The sequence below is a fragment of the Elephantulus edwardii genome, unplaced genomic scaffold (genome assembly GCF_000299155.1).
Source record: "Elephantulus edwardii isolate Elephantulus edwardi_28Jun2011 unplaced genomic scaffold, EleEdw1.0 scaffold00056, whole genome shotgun sequence".
NCBI classification, from domain to species: domain Eukaryota; kingdom Metazoa; phylum Chordata; class Mammalia; order Macroscelidea; family Macroscelididae; genus Elephantulus; species Elephantulus edwardii.
In genome coordinates this window covers 9,946,968-9,961,932 of record NW_006399806.1, presented here as the reverse complement: position 1 = coordinate 9,961,932, position 14,965 = coordinate 9,946,968, and the positions used below count along the sequence as shown (strand labels likewise).

General features: G+C 39.0%; 1 protein-coding gene across 1 annotated transcript in view; it reads left to right on the top strand.

Moving 5' to 3' along the window:
* Positions 1–14,965, top strand: part of ARHGAP42 (Rho GTPase activating protein 42) — a 403,816-nt gene that overhangs the window by 142,463 nt on the left and 246,388 nt on the right. Inside the window, exon 3 of the mRNA XM_006887325.1 lies at positions 1,726–1,787. Within this exon, the coding sequence (XP_006887387.1) occupies positions 1,726–1,787 (62 nt within the window). The remainder of the gene's footprint in view (positions 1–1,725; positions 1,788–14,965) is intronic.

The window sequence follows — 14,965 nt, the reverse complement described above, 5'->3', positions numbered from 1 at the left end:
ATGCTGAACGAGTTCGGCCCTTTTGATTTTCCAACTCTAGCTCCTCGCACATTTCATTGTAGTATTTTGCTTTGTCATTCCGTGCTGCCTTTTGGAATCTTCTGTTCAGCTCTTTAGTGCCTTGGATTCTTCCTTGTGCTTTGGCTTCTCTACGTTCCAGTGCAATCTTCAGAGTTTCTTCTGATATCAATTTTGGTCTTTTCTTCCTCTTCTGTCTTTGTAATGACTGCCTGCACTCTTCCTGGATGATACATTTAACATCCTCCCACAACTCATCCGGTCTTCGCTCATTAGTGTTCAAGGCCTCAATAGAGAATATTACGTATTTTAAACAATGCTGGGGTTGTGGGTCCTTAGGTAACAAAGTTTAAGCAAAGGTCCTTGTAGTAGAAATCTTTGGCCTCTTCAGAATAAAAAAAAAATTTAGGCACTTATACCTTTGAGCTTTTGAAATCAGAATTATTGAACGTTATCTTCTTGTTCTTTACAGTGCCTTCTGGTCTAGTACAACTCATGACAATCCTGTGAACAACAGATAAGAGCTGTGTCCTTTCCTGTGCTATCCTTATCATCCTTGACCCATTTGAGGCCATTAATGTAGACACTGCATCAGTCCATTTCGTTGAGGGTCTTCCTCTTTTCAGTGGACTCTCTGCCTTTTCAAGCATGATGTCCCTCTCCAAATAATAGTCTCTCCCCACAGTCCAGTTTTCTTCAGAAATTCTCAATTATTGCTTTTGTTGTTGGTTTTGTGTATCCTTGAGTTGGAAATGACCTATAGATGACCCTTCAGCAAATTTTTAAAAGCAGCTACTTGCCCAGGAGGAGTCTGACCATCTTTCTCCAGTGGAATAGCTAGTGGATTTAAATCCTGTACCTTTGAGTTGCCAGTGCAACCCCTTACCACTAGGACACCAGAATCACTGGACTTACTGCTTTGTACAAGGAGCTTTGGTGAAATAGTGCTTAACATACTGGGCTGCTTGCTGAAAGGTTGGTGATTCAAACTCACTGGACTTCTTTGGGAGAAACAGAACAGTTTCTTCCTGAAATGATGTACAGCTCTGGAGACACAAAGGAGAGAACTTGACTCAGTGACAGTGTGGGCTTATTGCTTATAGGTTTAAAAATATTTTGAAAACTATTTAGAAATTATTCCAGTATATTTAAATGATTTGTCGGTGTATGTGTGTGTGTGTGTAGGTTTTAGATATTTGATGATAAAACTCTATTTCCCCCAGTATTTTTGAAGAAAAGCTTATTACTTCATTCTGACTAACTTCTATTTGTAACATGCAGACATACACATCTTGTGTACAGCTGTTAGTCATTAAAGTTTTATTGCTTATACTCTCTTAATGTTATAAAATATGGATCTGTAATACAGAGTATATAAAAATCAGTGTAACATCAAATTACATTTTTTCATATTTGTTGTTCTGTAATTACAGAAGAATGCTGTTGGTGTAGTGGCTAAAATACCTGGCTACTAACCAGAAAGTTAATGTTTCTAAACTACCAGTAGGCCCGTAGGAGAAAGCAGATATGATAGTCAACTTCCATAAAGACTTACAGCCTTGGAAACCCTTTAGGCAAGTTCTACTAATTTACTTGTATAAGATTGCTAGGAATTGAAGTCTGTTTGCACGTGATTGTAGGATTGGCTTGGTTTATAATATTCACAATGCAAAGAGATTGATGTATTTTCGTTTGCTCCCTAAATAGCTCAATCATTAAAAGAATTTGCACGCCTACTCATTGCAGTAGAAGAGGAAAGGAGAAGATTGGTAAGTCATATCCTATTTCTTAAGTTGTGGTTGGACGTGCTTTAACAAAGTGTGGACCTTAGACTTAACCATACAGCCTTAATATATGTACTGAGTGTCGTGGAAAATAATTGTATGATTCTCAAGTACTTCTAGTTAAATGTATATTTTTTTAATTTATTTCATTTTCTAGCAGATGTAAATGATATTACTTTTCCTGCCATTTATGCTTATTAGAATTAAAAATATTGAGCAAGACAAACATTAAAGCATCTATCTAATTGCACAAATTTCAAAATAACCTTAGTGTTAGTTCACTTAGTGTTAGTGTAGCAGCATGCTTTAAGGGTTAAAGGCAATTCATGGAGAATATAAATTCAAGAGAGCAGGAGACTTTCTTGAATAGATGGCATTGGAATTGGGTCTTGAAGACTGAGAGAATTTTGCTAAGATGAGAGCAATAGGGGAAATAGACAAAATATGAATTATTTGCATACTAAATACATCTTTATGATTATAATGAAGGGTAGAAGATCAGTGTAGGCTTTGGGAAGTTTAATCTGGTAGCCATGTGAGAGACAGAGAAGGTAAACAAGGAATATTTACAGTAGAGGTGGTTGTTTTGTTCTGTAGAGTCGGAAATGCCCATAGCTGATCCTCCAGCAGGTTTTCAGAGGCAGTAACTGCATGCAAGGAGATTGCCCATTCTTGTCCCAATAGAGGATCACACTGTCTGTCTATCTGTCTGTCTGTCTATCTATCTATCTACATCTATTTAAGGAACATCAATTACCAACCATGTATTGAGTCTCAGCATCAGAGAGCAACCCTAAAATATAGTCTTTACTAAGGAAATAAAAGGAAGATCTGGTTGCTTAATAGTAAGGAATCCTGCTATCAGGAAAGGTGGACAATCTCTTCCCGTGGGATTTACTGCCTCTGAAAACCTGCTGGAGGGTGTTATGGATTAGTTCTAATTCAAGCCATCCAACAACACAATTAATCTTAATAGCATACTTGAAAGGAGATACTTACAAAGGTTTGCAGTTCAGATCCACCAGTAACTCTGTGACTGGGAGAAGGATAGGCAGTCAAGTCCCATGCAGTTTTAGATAGATAAGGTAAACCAGGAATATTTACAGTAGAGGTTGTTGTTTTCTGCTCAGAAAACCCACTGGAGGGCCAACCATGAGTTGGCCCTGATTCATCAGCAATGAGTCAATTCCCACAACAGCTACATATAAGCCTTTATAGGAGACAGAAATTTTGGGGGAGATCAGATGCAGTGTTTTTTGCTTCTGTTTTGTTTATAAAGTTAACTTTAATCAGAACCATGAAGGTTGTTGTAAACACATTATACATAACTCACTCCACCTTTGATCTACACGAACAAATACAGGTTCTACTCATGTCTTCGTAGGGAGACATGAGTATCACGTGCCCTTTGGCTCAGGAGAGGGTCTGATGATGGCAATAGAAAAGTTAGAGAGATGTGAAAATTAATTTAGAAGTGACCTGGACATCAGGGGTATATAGAGTTCTGAGTTAGGTGACACTCTTGATTGAAATCCTGTGCAAATAGTTAAGGAAAGTGATACATCGACAAGTCTAGGCTATAATTTTAGGAAACGTGTTAGTTTAAAGAATATGAGAAAGTGTGTTGTACTTTGTGGGAGGAAAATGAACCCAGGGAATGTTCTCAAGGCACTGAGGGGACCTCAGTGGGGAAGACCCCTTACTTGGGAAAAGCCAGTAAAACAGAAGAAATTGAAACGCATGAAAGAGATAATAAAGTTCTTCTTGGATTGAGTTCCTTAAGTAAGTGTGATGGAATCTGGGGCAAGTGGTAAACTTCTTCCTGAGCCAGGAGAAAAGAGAGTTGATTTGGTGAAAACATACAGGAATTTGGAGCAAGTGGGAGAACAGCATTAGAAATAACTGGTCATCTGCTTAGAGGATTTTCTAGAAATTATTTAGAACACTCAGGAGCATGTTATATGAGAGAAGAGAAAAGAAATAGGCAGATAACTGTTCAGCAACCCCAGTGAAGTTAGACCTACCAAATGTATGAAAGAAAAAAAAAACCAAAAAATTATCATGCTTCCATGAACTTTTCTAACAATACTCAGAGCTGGGGCTAAGAGTAGTAAGGCATCTCAGAGGTAAATACAAATTGGTAGTTGTTACAGGAGGCTTAATATTAGATTAAAGAAACATTGATTTGTATAATATGAAAATGGATCTTTGCTGTAGTGATAACTGAGACGGGGGTACTGATGGGCATAACACAGAAATGAGCCTGGTGACTTAGTCATTTGGATGGTCACTGGTAACAATCAGATATGAGAGAGAAGATAGAGAGTTGAAGGGTTCAGAATTTGGCAGTGGAATTGGTCCTAAATAGTGAGGAGGTTAAGAAGTGTGTAAGGGAGGGGATAGACTTTAGGAACCAAGAATATTGAACTAAAATATTTTTATGTGTTGTGAGCAGCAACTCAAAATTATCTCGTATGGTAAGATAGAAGGCTAAGACCAAGAACAGAAAATGTCTGAGGAATGTTCCAACAATAGAGTAGGTGGATCTACTACCTACTGTTGTTATTTGCCTTAGAGTATGAACCAACTCATGACTGACACTCCAGTGAGTTTTCAGAGGCAGTAAATCATACAAGACATGATAGCCCGTCCTTCTCCTGTGGAGTAACTGCTGGATTCAAACTCTGTTCTTTGGGATTGCAGAACAGCTTCTTCCCACAGAGCTCTTTGTGTGACATATTGCTGCTGTTGTTGTTGAGTGCCAACCTGTTCATTATGACTTGTAGCGACCCTGAGAGCAACAGATATAAATCCTGTCCTATCCAGTGCCATCCTCACCATCTCTGATACTTTTGAGCCCACTAGTGCAAACTTACTGTTGTTGTTATGTGCCATCGAGTTGCTTGTGTCTCATAGCAACCCTGTGTACAACAGCCCTAAACCCCACTCTATCCCTTGCTAATCTTATTGTCTCTAACATGCCTATCTCCATTACCCTGGTGATGGAATCAATCCATCTCATAGAGGGTCTTCCTGTCCTGTGTTGTCACTCTCCAAGGACTGGTTCCTCCTTGCCACATGTACAAAGTATGTGAAACTAAAGCTTCAGAATCCTTGCCTCCAAGGAGCAGCCTGGCTTCACCCTCTCCACGATGGATTTGTTTGTTCTCCTAGCAGACCATGGCATATTCAATACCAAAGATCAGGGACATCAATTCTCCTTCTGTCATCCCTAGTCATTGTCCAGCTTTCTGATGCATAGCAAGTAATGGCAAAGACCATGGCCTGTATAAGGCACACCTTAGTCTCCAGAGTGACATCCTTGCTCCTCAGTACCTTGAAGAGGTCCCTGACAGCAGACTTGCCCAACGCACTTTGTCATTTAACTTACTGTTAGCATATTGAAAATCCCCATTTTCCCCTTTAGCCATGCCATGGTTGTGATACTGACTTTCATGAGTAAAATTCTACTCTATAGCTTTATCGTTTTACTTGTTGTTCAGAGAAGATATGAAATGAAGAAAGTTCAAGATAATGTAAACATTATATTGATTGATCAGTGCTTCCAGTTTTATGATACTAAATTGAATGAAACTGTGTAACTCAGCAAATTTGTGCAAAGATTTCCTGACAAATTTGTGTTATAGATGAGTTCTTGATTTAGGAAACTAAATGGTTTAAGGGCAGACAGAAGTAAAGGAATTAAATAATTATTGATTATAAAGCCACTTAACATTTATGGGTGGGTTTTTCTTTTCAGTGATAAATCAAGATAAGTACATATTAGTTTGATTTTACCCAAGGATGTGAACACACTGAGTAAACAAAAGTAAAATCTCACAGAGGTAAAAATGAATACATAGAACTTACCAGTTTAAACACATTCTCTTTTGTGATTCACCCTACATAATAAGAGTGAGGGCAGAGTGTTCAATTTCGTAAGAAGTCTAGCCTGGCCATTGGAAGTTGTGGTTCCTCCCCCTTCATTTTATTTATTTATTTAAAGGGCGAGATAGGATATATTTCAGGCTTTCCCTCCCCTTAGTTTGATAAATTACTAACATGGAAAGAGAAGGCCTTAGAGAAGCACAGATGCCAAATATGACTTAGTATTCTCTTATTTTCAGTTTATATTGAAGACACTGGGTCTTTGCTTCAACCGCCAGCTGTACTAAATGAGTTTCCTTTGACTTCAGGCCATTGGACATGACAATCTCCATTCCTTAGTCCCTAATTCATACACTTTCCCCTCTCTCCCTTCCTTCTTCCTTCGTGTTCTTTTGGTCCACACATTTTCTGTTATTCTTACTGTGCCACTTCAGATTTTTCCTGGATTTAGACCTTTGTATTTGTTATTTTTTCTCCCTTGAATATCCTGACTCAGACCCTTTCATGATTGGCTCCGTCTTGTTATCCACACTTCACTCTACGCTTCATACTTATTTATCCCTTTTCCCCTGGGAGTTCTGCCATTTTCACACATTCTGAATTAATACCTTTATATGAGAAGTGTTGCTCACACAGCAATCAGAGTGCTCATCTGATAATCAGAAGTCCATGGTTTGAAGTCACCAGTCACTCCATGGGGAACAGACACGTCAGTTTGCTATTGTGAAGCTGTTCAGCCTTGGAAACCTTCTGGGTCTGTCCTGCTGTGCTGTGTAGGGTCATATGAGTCAGATAGCTTGGATGGAAGTGTGTTTCATTTCTTGTCTTAGCACTTGTACGTCAACCCTAGTAGCCTTAAGCACCTGTATGCTAATTGAAAGTTTGGTAGTTTGAATCTGTCAGTTGCTCCACAGAGAAAAATGTGACATTCTGCTTCCGTGAAGATTTACAGCTTTGAAAATCTTGTACTTCAGTTTTACTGTACTGTATGGTTGCTCTGAGGTGGAACTGACTTGATGGGAATGCTTTCGTTTTTGTTTAGCCCTTATAGGGGTGACTTTAGGTGGCAGGGATGGTTAAAATGCTGGATTACTTATGTAAAGATTGCATGGATGGTTCAGATCTGCCCAAGGATGTAGAAGATCACCTTGTAGTCTGGGTTTGAAAGGTCACAGCAGTTTGCCTCAGCACATGTGGGGTCTCTATAAATCGGAATCTACTTCATGACAATAATAACAGCCATAATGACCTATTTTACAGTGACAAAAATACTTGATATTAAAGAATTTACATTCTACTCAGAAACAGACATTAAACAGATTATGGTGTGGTCAGAATGCTAAAAAGAAAAAAAAAACACATCTGGTAGATGAAGGTGCCAATTACTGAGTTGAAGAAAGAGTGTTAAATTCTGAATTATTAAGTTTTGGATGCCTATTGGATATCTTAGTAGCTGTGTCTAGGGAGCATATGAGTATATGAGTTCAAGGAGTTCAGGGAAGCGGTGAGGGCTGGAGATAGGAATTTTGAAGCTGTCAACATGTAGATAGTATTTAAAGATGTAGAAATGCATGAGATCACTCAATGTTGAGTGTGAAGAGAGAAAAGAAGAGGTGGGGGGATGGAGCCCTGAAGGGGATAGAGTCCAGAGAGAGTCAGTGAGGTTGGAATAACAAAGGAGGCCACTCATTTGTTTAATACTTTTTTTATCTCCAAGCAGTTGACTCAAGATACAACGTAGTTTTGTAGGTTGTCTCCTCCTTCATTAACATCAGGTCAGACTTCAAACTCAAACTTACTGCCAAGGCATGTTGGAGCCTCCTCATTGCTGACCTTTCAGCAGATTTTCCAAGGCTGTAAATCTCATGGGAGATTGACCGACCATCTTTCTTCCATAGAGCCACTTGAATAGCAGGGAGGCTTGGCCTTTGCCTTAGCAGGGAAACTCTCTCCTGTTTCTAGCATGAGAACTCCCTCATCACCGTCATGGGTCAGGTCATTACTGTGTAGGCAGAACTGACTCATAGTAAGTTTTCAGAGGGAGTCAGTTGCACAGGAGAAGACTGCCTGTCATTCTCCTATGGAGCAACTGATGGATTCAAACCATGTACCTTTGGGTTGGCAGCACAACTCCTTACTCCTAAGCCACTGGAGATAGATATTGGAATTTAGAACACATTGCAAAATGGACAAAAATGGCACCATATGAGGAATCATGGCTTTGTCAAGATGACACACATTTTTGAGGGACACATTAATCTGTGACTTGAGGCAAGATTAGAATAATTTAAAATCTTTATTAAAGGATGAAAGGAAAAAACCAGAATGCCAGAAGTACACATTATTGGTTTTTGTTTGTTTGTTTTTAAATGTTTTAAATTTTTTTTACTTACTTTTTGTTCTTGTGGTGGTGGTGGTTGTTTGCTGTTGAATCAGACCTGACCAGCACAGGAGGAAATTGCCCCTCCTTTTCTAGAGGAGCATCTGGTGGATTTGAACTGTGCATTACTGGTTTTAATCTTGTAAAAAGCTCAAAGTTCTTTGCCATCAAGTTGTAACCAGACTCATAGATGATGCACCACTGAGTTTCTGAGGCTGTAGTTTGCACAGGACAAGAAAGTCCGTATTTCTTTTTTTGGAGCTCCTGGTGGATTTGAACTGCCAGAGAGGCCTGCTCTTTATGTTAGCAGTGCAGCTGCCTAGGGACTAGGCCACCAGAGATCTGTTTCAAACTCTTATATGACTATAAATATTTAAAGAGTCTTTCTGCATTCCTTGGTGTAGCAGGTATCAGCCACAGGCGGCCGTTGAGTATCTGAAATGTGGTTGTCAAGAATGGAAACATGGTGAAGTATAAAATACACACAAGGTGCCTCAGATTTAGTTTAGAGAAAAAAGATGGTTAAATGCCTCATTACTATCTTTTAAAAATAGCTTACATATAAAAAAAAATAGCTTACATATGGAAATGTTTGGGGTATATTAAAGTTATTTAATTACAATTAAATCCATCCTTTTACATTTTTAATGTGGCTTCTAGAAAATGTAAAGCTACATATGTGACTTACTTTGTGTCAAGGCTGCATGGCTATAAATGGTAACAACAGATACTGAGTGTTTCAAAGGTGCCAGACACTGTTATAATTAATTTACGTTTTAAATAATTTAGTCCACACAGCATTCGCCACTGTATGCTATTAATAAAAACGTTTTGAAGAACAGGAAAAAGAAAGACTGATAGTTCAAGGCAAGCAAGGGCACATAACTAGTAAATAGTGCTTGGAGGACTTGAACTCAAGCTGTTGGGCTTCACACCCTTGGTATAATTCGTAATGTTACAAATTAAGACTATATTAAAAATATAATAACTTCATATTAACAGTAGCTGATTGCATTGTTAATGTAGCATGTTATGTGTACATATCCAGTGCTTTATATACAAGATGTCAATATCCTACCAAATTTGGGAAGAATATGTTGTTGTTATATGCTGTCGAGTTGCCTGTGACTCATAGCGACCCTATGTACAACAGCCCTAAACCCTGCTCTATCCTGTGCCAATCTCACTGTCTCTGACACACCTACCCCCAGGGAAGAATATAGGCATTATAAATTTTGAATTTGATCTTACACTAATTTTCAAGAACTTGGAGATTTGAAAAATAAAGGTCACATTTTGTTATTCACATATTTTGTATCTTTTAGGAAATACAAAATCCAGCTAGCCATATGTAACCCACTGACAGTTTCCATAGCAAGTATTTGGCACCTGAAAGCTAAAAACTGTCAGCAAATCTTATTAAACTTTCCCCACTTCTTTGAACCGAGAGTTCATGAAATATGAGAATATTTAAATGTTGAGAAATTGTATGTTTCCAATGCTCTTAATGAAAATTTTTCCTTTGTTTAATCTTTTGCCAGAAAATTTTGCTTCACAGATAATGTTTTCTTTAGGTGAAATTGATTAATTTATAAATTTTTGGCATTGGTACTTTTAAATGGTTAAATCCCATTATCAGTGAAGTAGTCTAGGTTCCTTTATTACCTCAGATATATGAAGCACAAGGTGCCAGCGTTCCATGTGCGTGAACAGGGATTATATTTCTGGTGTGTCTTTGGTTAGCTTGTGTAGAAACAAACTTTAAGCATGCTGCCCTATAAGCCAGAATTTTTGTACTATGGCTTCGTTGGGTATTTCTAGATAAATAGGCAAATAAATAAAATATCTCTGTGTTCTATATGAAGTTCTTACTTTCACCTTTACTAAACTGTAAAAATTGTAAATGTTTCTCATATGGTAAAATACTATGATGAGATTTAAAGTGATATATCACAAATAATTCTCATGATTTCAGGGTTAATACATTTTAAAAATTATACACACACAGGCACTAGAGTGTATGTGTGTGTTTGAAAGATGGACATTCTCCTCTGGTGCAGTTTACTGCCTCTGAAAACCCACTGGTGATCTAATAATAGGTAAAGAGTTGTGCTGCCTAAGGACCAGGGGTGCAAATTTAAAAAGGGACACATTCTCCTTCTGTGTGATTTACAGCCACTGACCCTGTGAAAGGTCAGCTATGGGCTGGTTGTGACTTGATGGCATTGAATTTAGTTCTAGAGTATATATAAATATGGGGGGTTATGTAGCCATTAAATTCTATGTATTTGTTTTAGCTATACTTTTTCATTTGGATACAGAGCTTTGGTGATGCAGCTCATGGACCGTTGCACTGCTAACGCCAAGCCTGTCCCTTTCTTGTGGTTGGAGCCCATCAGTAGCTTCTTGGGAGAAAGATGGGCAGTCATCTCCTGTGTGACTTACAGCCTGCAACATAACTGGAGGGACTGAGTTGGTTCTGAAAGGATAACGAGTTTATGCTTTGGGGTGGTTTCTTTAAGTTTATTTGTACTCTCACAACAAACTGAGAAGAAAGATGAGACTAAATGAATTGCTCAGCATAAACCATCTTCCCCCTCACCTCGTGTTTTAAGAGGTAGAACTGTAGAGAAAGGAGTCGATGCCCTGTCTTTGGGCTTCCAGCTGTCTATTTTGTTATAGAAGGTATCCTGGTGGCACAGTAGATAATAGAAATGTTGGTACTTTGAATCCACCAGCCACTCCCTTGGAGCAAGGTGTGGCTTTTGGCTTCCATAAAGATTACAGTCTCACAAACCGGAGGCACCAATTCTACTCTGTCCTGGGAGTGAGTTAACATTGTGACTCCCTACGTACCAAGACACCAGCACTTCCTTCTCTTCTATGAATTGGAATTCACTTGAGAGCACCATTCTGTTGCTGCTTATCTCTTAAAAAAAAAGTTTGAGCACCTTAAGGGCAACAACAATCTGGACTTGTTTATATGCCTTATTCTTTATACAAGGATCCCTGGTGGTATAGTGTGAAAAATGCCAGCACTTTGAATACACTAGCCACTCTTTATAAGAAAGATAGGCATCTCCTCCTGTAAAGATTTCCAGGCTTGGAAGTCTGCTGGAGGGTCATTGTGAGTTAGACATCAATAAGTGGTTGTAGATCTGGTTTTGTATTGCTCACTGTATCTACTTGATGCTCTGTAAAACCCTGTACTAAAACGTAGTATGTTGTTTAGTAGTACACTTTGATGCGCAGGAGGTTGCCATGAACTGAAGTTACCATGACAGCATCTGGTTTGGTTTTTAGGAAAAGAACCCTGGTGGTGTGGTAAGTTAAGTGTTTAACCCAAAGATTGACAGTTTAAAGGGCCATTCAGAAAAAGACCACCATGATGTTTAAAAGTAGTAATGTTAGTAATCCTGAGACTGGCACAGCACCAGATAGCATGCTGTTCTGCTATGTCTGGTTTCACCATAAATGGATGCTGACTCGATGGTAACTTAACAGAAGCAATAATAATTCATACTAAAAAGGTTTATTTTTCATGCTGTTGTTGTAGATCGTCCAGTTGGAACTGGGAAAAAAAAGTTGTAATGTATTCCTAATTACTATTACACAGATTGTTTGCTTCAATTAATTCATTATGGTTAGGTCTAATAGAGAAATACAATTCCTTGAGTAAATTAATTTATTTTTTAAGAACTTTAATGGAATCATTGTTTGGATTTCAGGAAATATTTTAAAGAGTTCAACTTTAATGATTTTGTCTTTTGATTCTGTAACTGAAAAAGACTTAGGATTCTTCATAAAAACAAAGACAGAAATGTTTGGCAGAATTCTAAAAGTATGAGAGTATTCAGACAGGGAGCAGTGGTAGTCTAGTGGTAAGATGCTGCACTGCAGTCCTGATGGCATGCAGTTTGAACCCAGGCACTGCTCCATGTGAGAAAGAACATTTTCCTCCTGTGGGATTTGATGTTTCTGAAAACCCACTGGAGGGTCACCTGTGAGGCAGATCTGACACAACAGCAACAACAACAATAATAGTGATGAGACAGTGCTCAGGCTGTGGCACCTATCCTGATAGGCTGCTTTGAGCCATTGCAGAGTTTGTTGGTACTTTCATTCCAGGAAAACAAGAATGAAAGAGATGAAGATTTGATTGCGGTACTTCACATTAATGCTTGCAAAAGAACACTCAGAAGGAAGGTGGTACTTTCTTTAGTAAAATTAAACTTTGTATACTATTTCTTATGTTACTGTTACCCCGAAGTAAAAAATGGCTGAACACTCCAGCTAGTGTTCAGTTAGTTAATTTCATGGGACCAAATTGTCTATCTTTCTTCCATTAAACAGGTGGGGGGTTCGAACCATGTTCCTTTGAATAGGTGGTTCACTGAGGCAGCAGAGTAGCATGGTGAGGTCTGGTGGCATGTTGTTATTATGTGCCACCAAGTTGACTCTTATTCTTTATGAACACTGGCTTTAATTGTGCCCTTTCTTGAGCCAAACTCACCATCTGCAACACATCAGACCTCATTGCTACAGTATTTGTTTCAGTTCTCCTCGTTGAAGACCTTTTTCTTTTAAATTAAACCTGCACCTTTCCAAGCATGATGACCTTCTCCAAAACCTGGCCTCTCCTAACAGCATGATCAAAGTATGTGAGATGGAGCTTCACCACCCTTGCCTCCAAGGAGAACCTGATTTTGCTTTCTCTAGGACAGACCTGTTTGTTCTCTTCTTCAGTACTCTTCTCCAGCTCAAGGCATTCATTCTCAACTCAAAGGCATTGATTCTTCTTTAGTCATTCTTAGTCATTGTTCAGCTTTCAGATGCATAGTAAGCAATTGGGAAGACCATGGCTTAGATCAGATACCTTAGACTTTAGATTGGCTTTGTTGCTGTGTACTGTTTTGAAGAGATACTTGACTGATTTCACCAACACAAGGTTTTTTTTTATTTTTTTTTTTATTTTTTCATTGCTGGTGTCAAGGATGTTCATTGTGGATCTAAGTAAGAAGAAATCATCAGCAACTTCAGTCCTTTCTCCATCTATCATGATGCTGCTTTGGGCCTGGTAGTGAGGATTTTTTTCCCCTCTTGAAATTGAAATGCAATCCATATTGAAGGCACTTTTCCCTTGCTCTGTTTGGACAAAGCTTCTTGGTCTAAGTTTAGGTTGTCCAATAGATTGTGGAAATCATTAAGCAATATAATTAATATCATGTGTAAGGAAAATCTTGCTGAAGATTATGCAAATATGGCTATAATAGTACAGCAACAGAGAATTTTCAGAAATACAGGCTAGATATAGGATATACCATGACACTGGGGATGTCGTTGCTGATGTCACAGGGATCTTGGCTGAAAGCAGAGAGTAGTAGAAGGATGTCTATTTATGTTTTATTGACTCTGCATAGGTAGTTTTATATGTGGATCATAACAAATTATGACTAACATTGAGAATAGGAATCCCAGATTACTCGATTGTCCTCTTGTGAAAACTACACCTAGACTAAGAATCTGGTGGCTTTGTGGCAAGGAATTATGACAGCTCAGAAGGTTTAGTGGTAAAGAATTGCACTGCCAACCCAAAAGTGTGTGGTTTGAATCTACCAGTTGTCCCATGGGAGAAAGATTGGCAGTCTCCTCCCAGGCAATTTACTGCCTCTGAAAACCCTCTTGGTGGGGGGGCAGGGGTCAACTCTTGGTTAGTTCTGGTTGAATGGTGCACAACAACAACTGTTACAGGCTCTGCTTTTGGGGCCAGTAACTAACATGTTGTTTTTGTTATGTGCCATCGAGTCACCTGTTCCTCATAGCGACCCTGTGTACAACAGCCCTAAACCCTGCTCTATCCTGTGCCAATCTTATTGTCTCTGACACACCTACCCTCATTACCCCAGCCAATGAATCAATCCATCTCATTGAGGGTCTTCCTCTCCTGTGCTGTCACTCCACCCTCCCAAGCATGATGTCCCTTCTCCAAGGATTGGTCCCTCCTTGCAACATGTCCAAAGTATGTGAGATGAAGCCTCAGAGTCCTTGCCTCCAAGGAGCAGCCAGGGCTCACCCTCTCTATGACTAATGTGTTTGTTCTCCTAGCAGTCCATGGTATGTATATTCAGTACTCTTCTCCAGCACCACAGCTCAAAGGCATCAATATTGCTAGTCATTGTTCAGCTTTCTGATGCATAGCAAGTAATTGCAAAGACTGTGTCCTGGATCAGACGTACCTTAGTCTCCAAGGAAAGGGCAATGATCAAAATCCAAACTCACTGCCTTTGAGTTGATTCCATACTGAGGCTGTAAATCATAATGCAAGGAGACCTTTCTCTTGTGGGCCTCTGGTGTTTTCAAACAACATCCTTTTGCTTCGCACCATACTGTAGACTTAGAACCATAGCGTCTTGTTGGGAAATGAGTTGACACTAATTTTATGCCACATTTGTTTTGTAGTATATAGATTTAATGATTTATAAATGGATACATGAAATGAGACATTCCTTCTTTATCCTTAGCCATTTGTTCTTTATGTTTTTAAGATTGACACAGTAGGGAAACATTTAAAGGGCTCTTTTTCTCCAGATAAAACAAATAATAATCAGTTCATTATCAATGAGTGACTTGACCCTTAGCAACTGTAAAGGACAGAATGGAACTGCCCCAGGCTCTCCAGACTGTAGCCTTTAAGGAAACAGACTGCTTTATCTTTCTCCAGCAGAGCAGCTAGTGAGTGTGAACCACTGAACCTTCAGTTATTGGCTAACCACTGTGCCGCCCAGATTCCTTTTCCACCAAGTTGCCATTCTTACTGATGGTGCTTATGTACCACCGAGTTGGAACCAACTCATAGCTGACCCTCGGGTGGGTTTTCAGAGGCAGTTAATTGCAT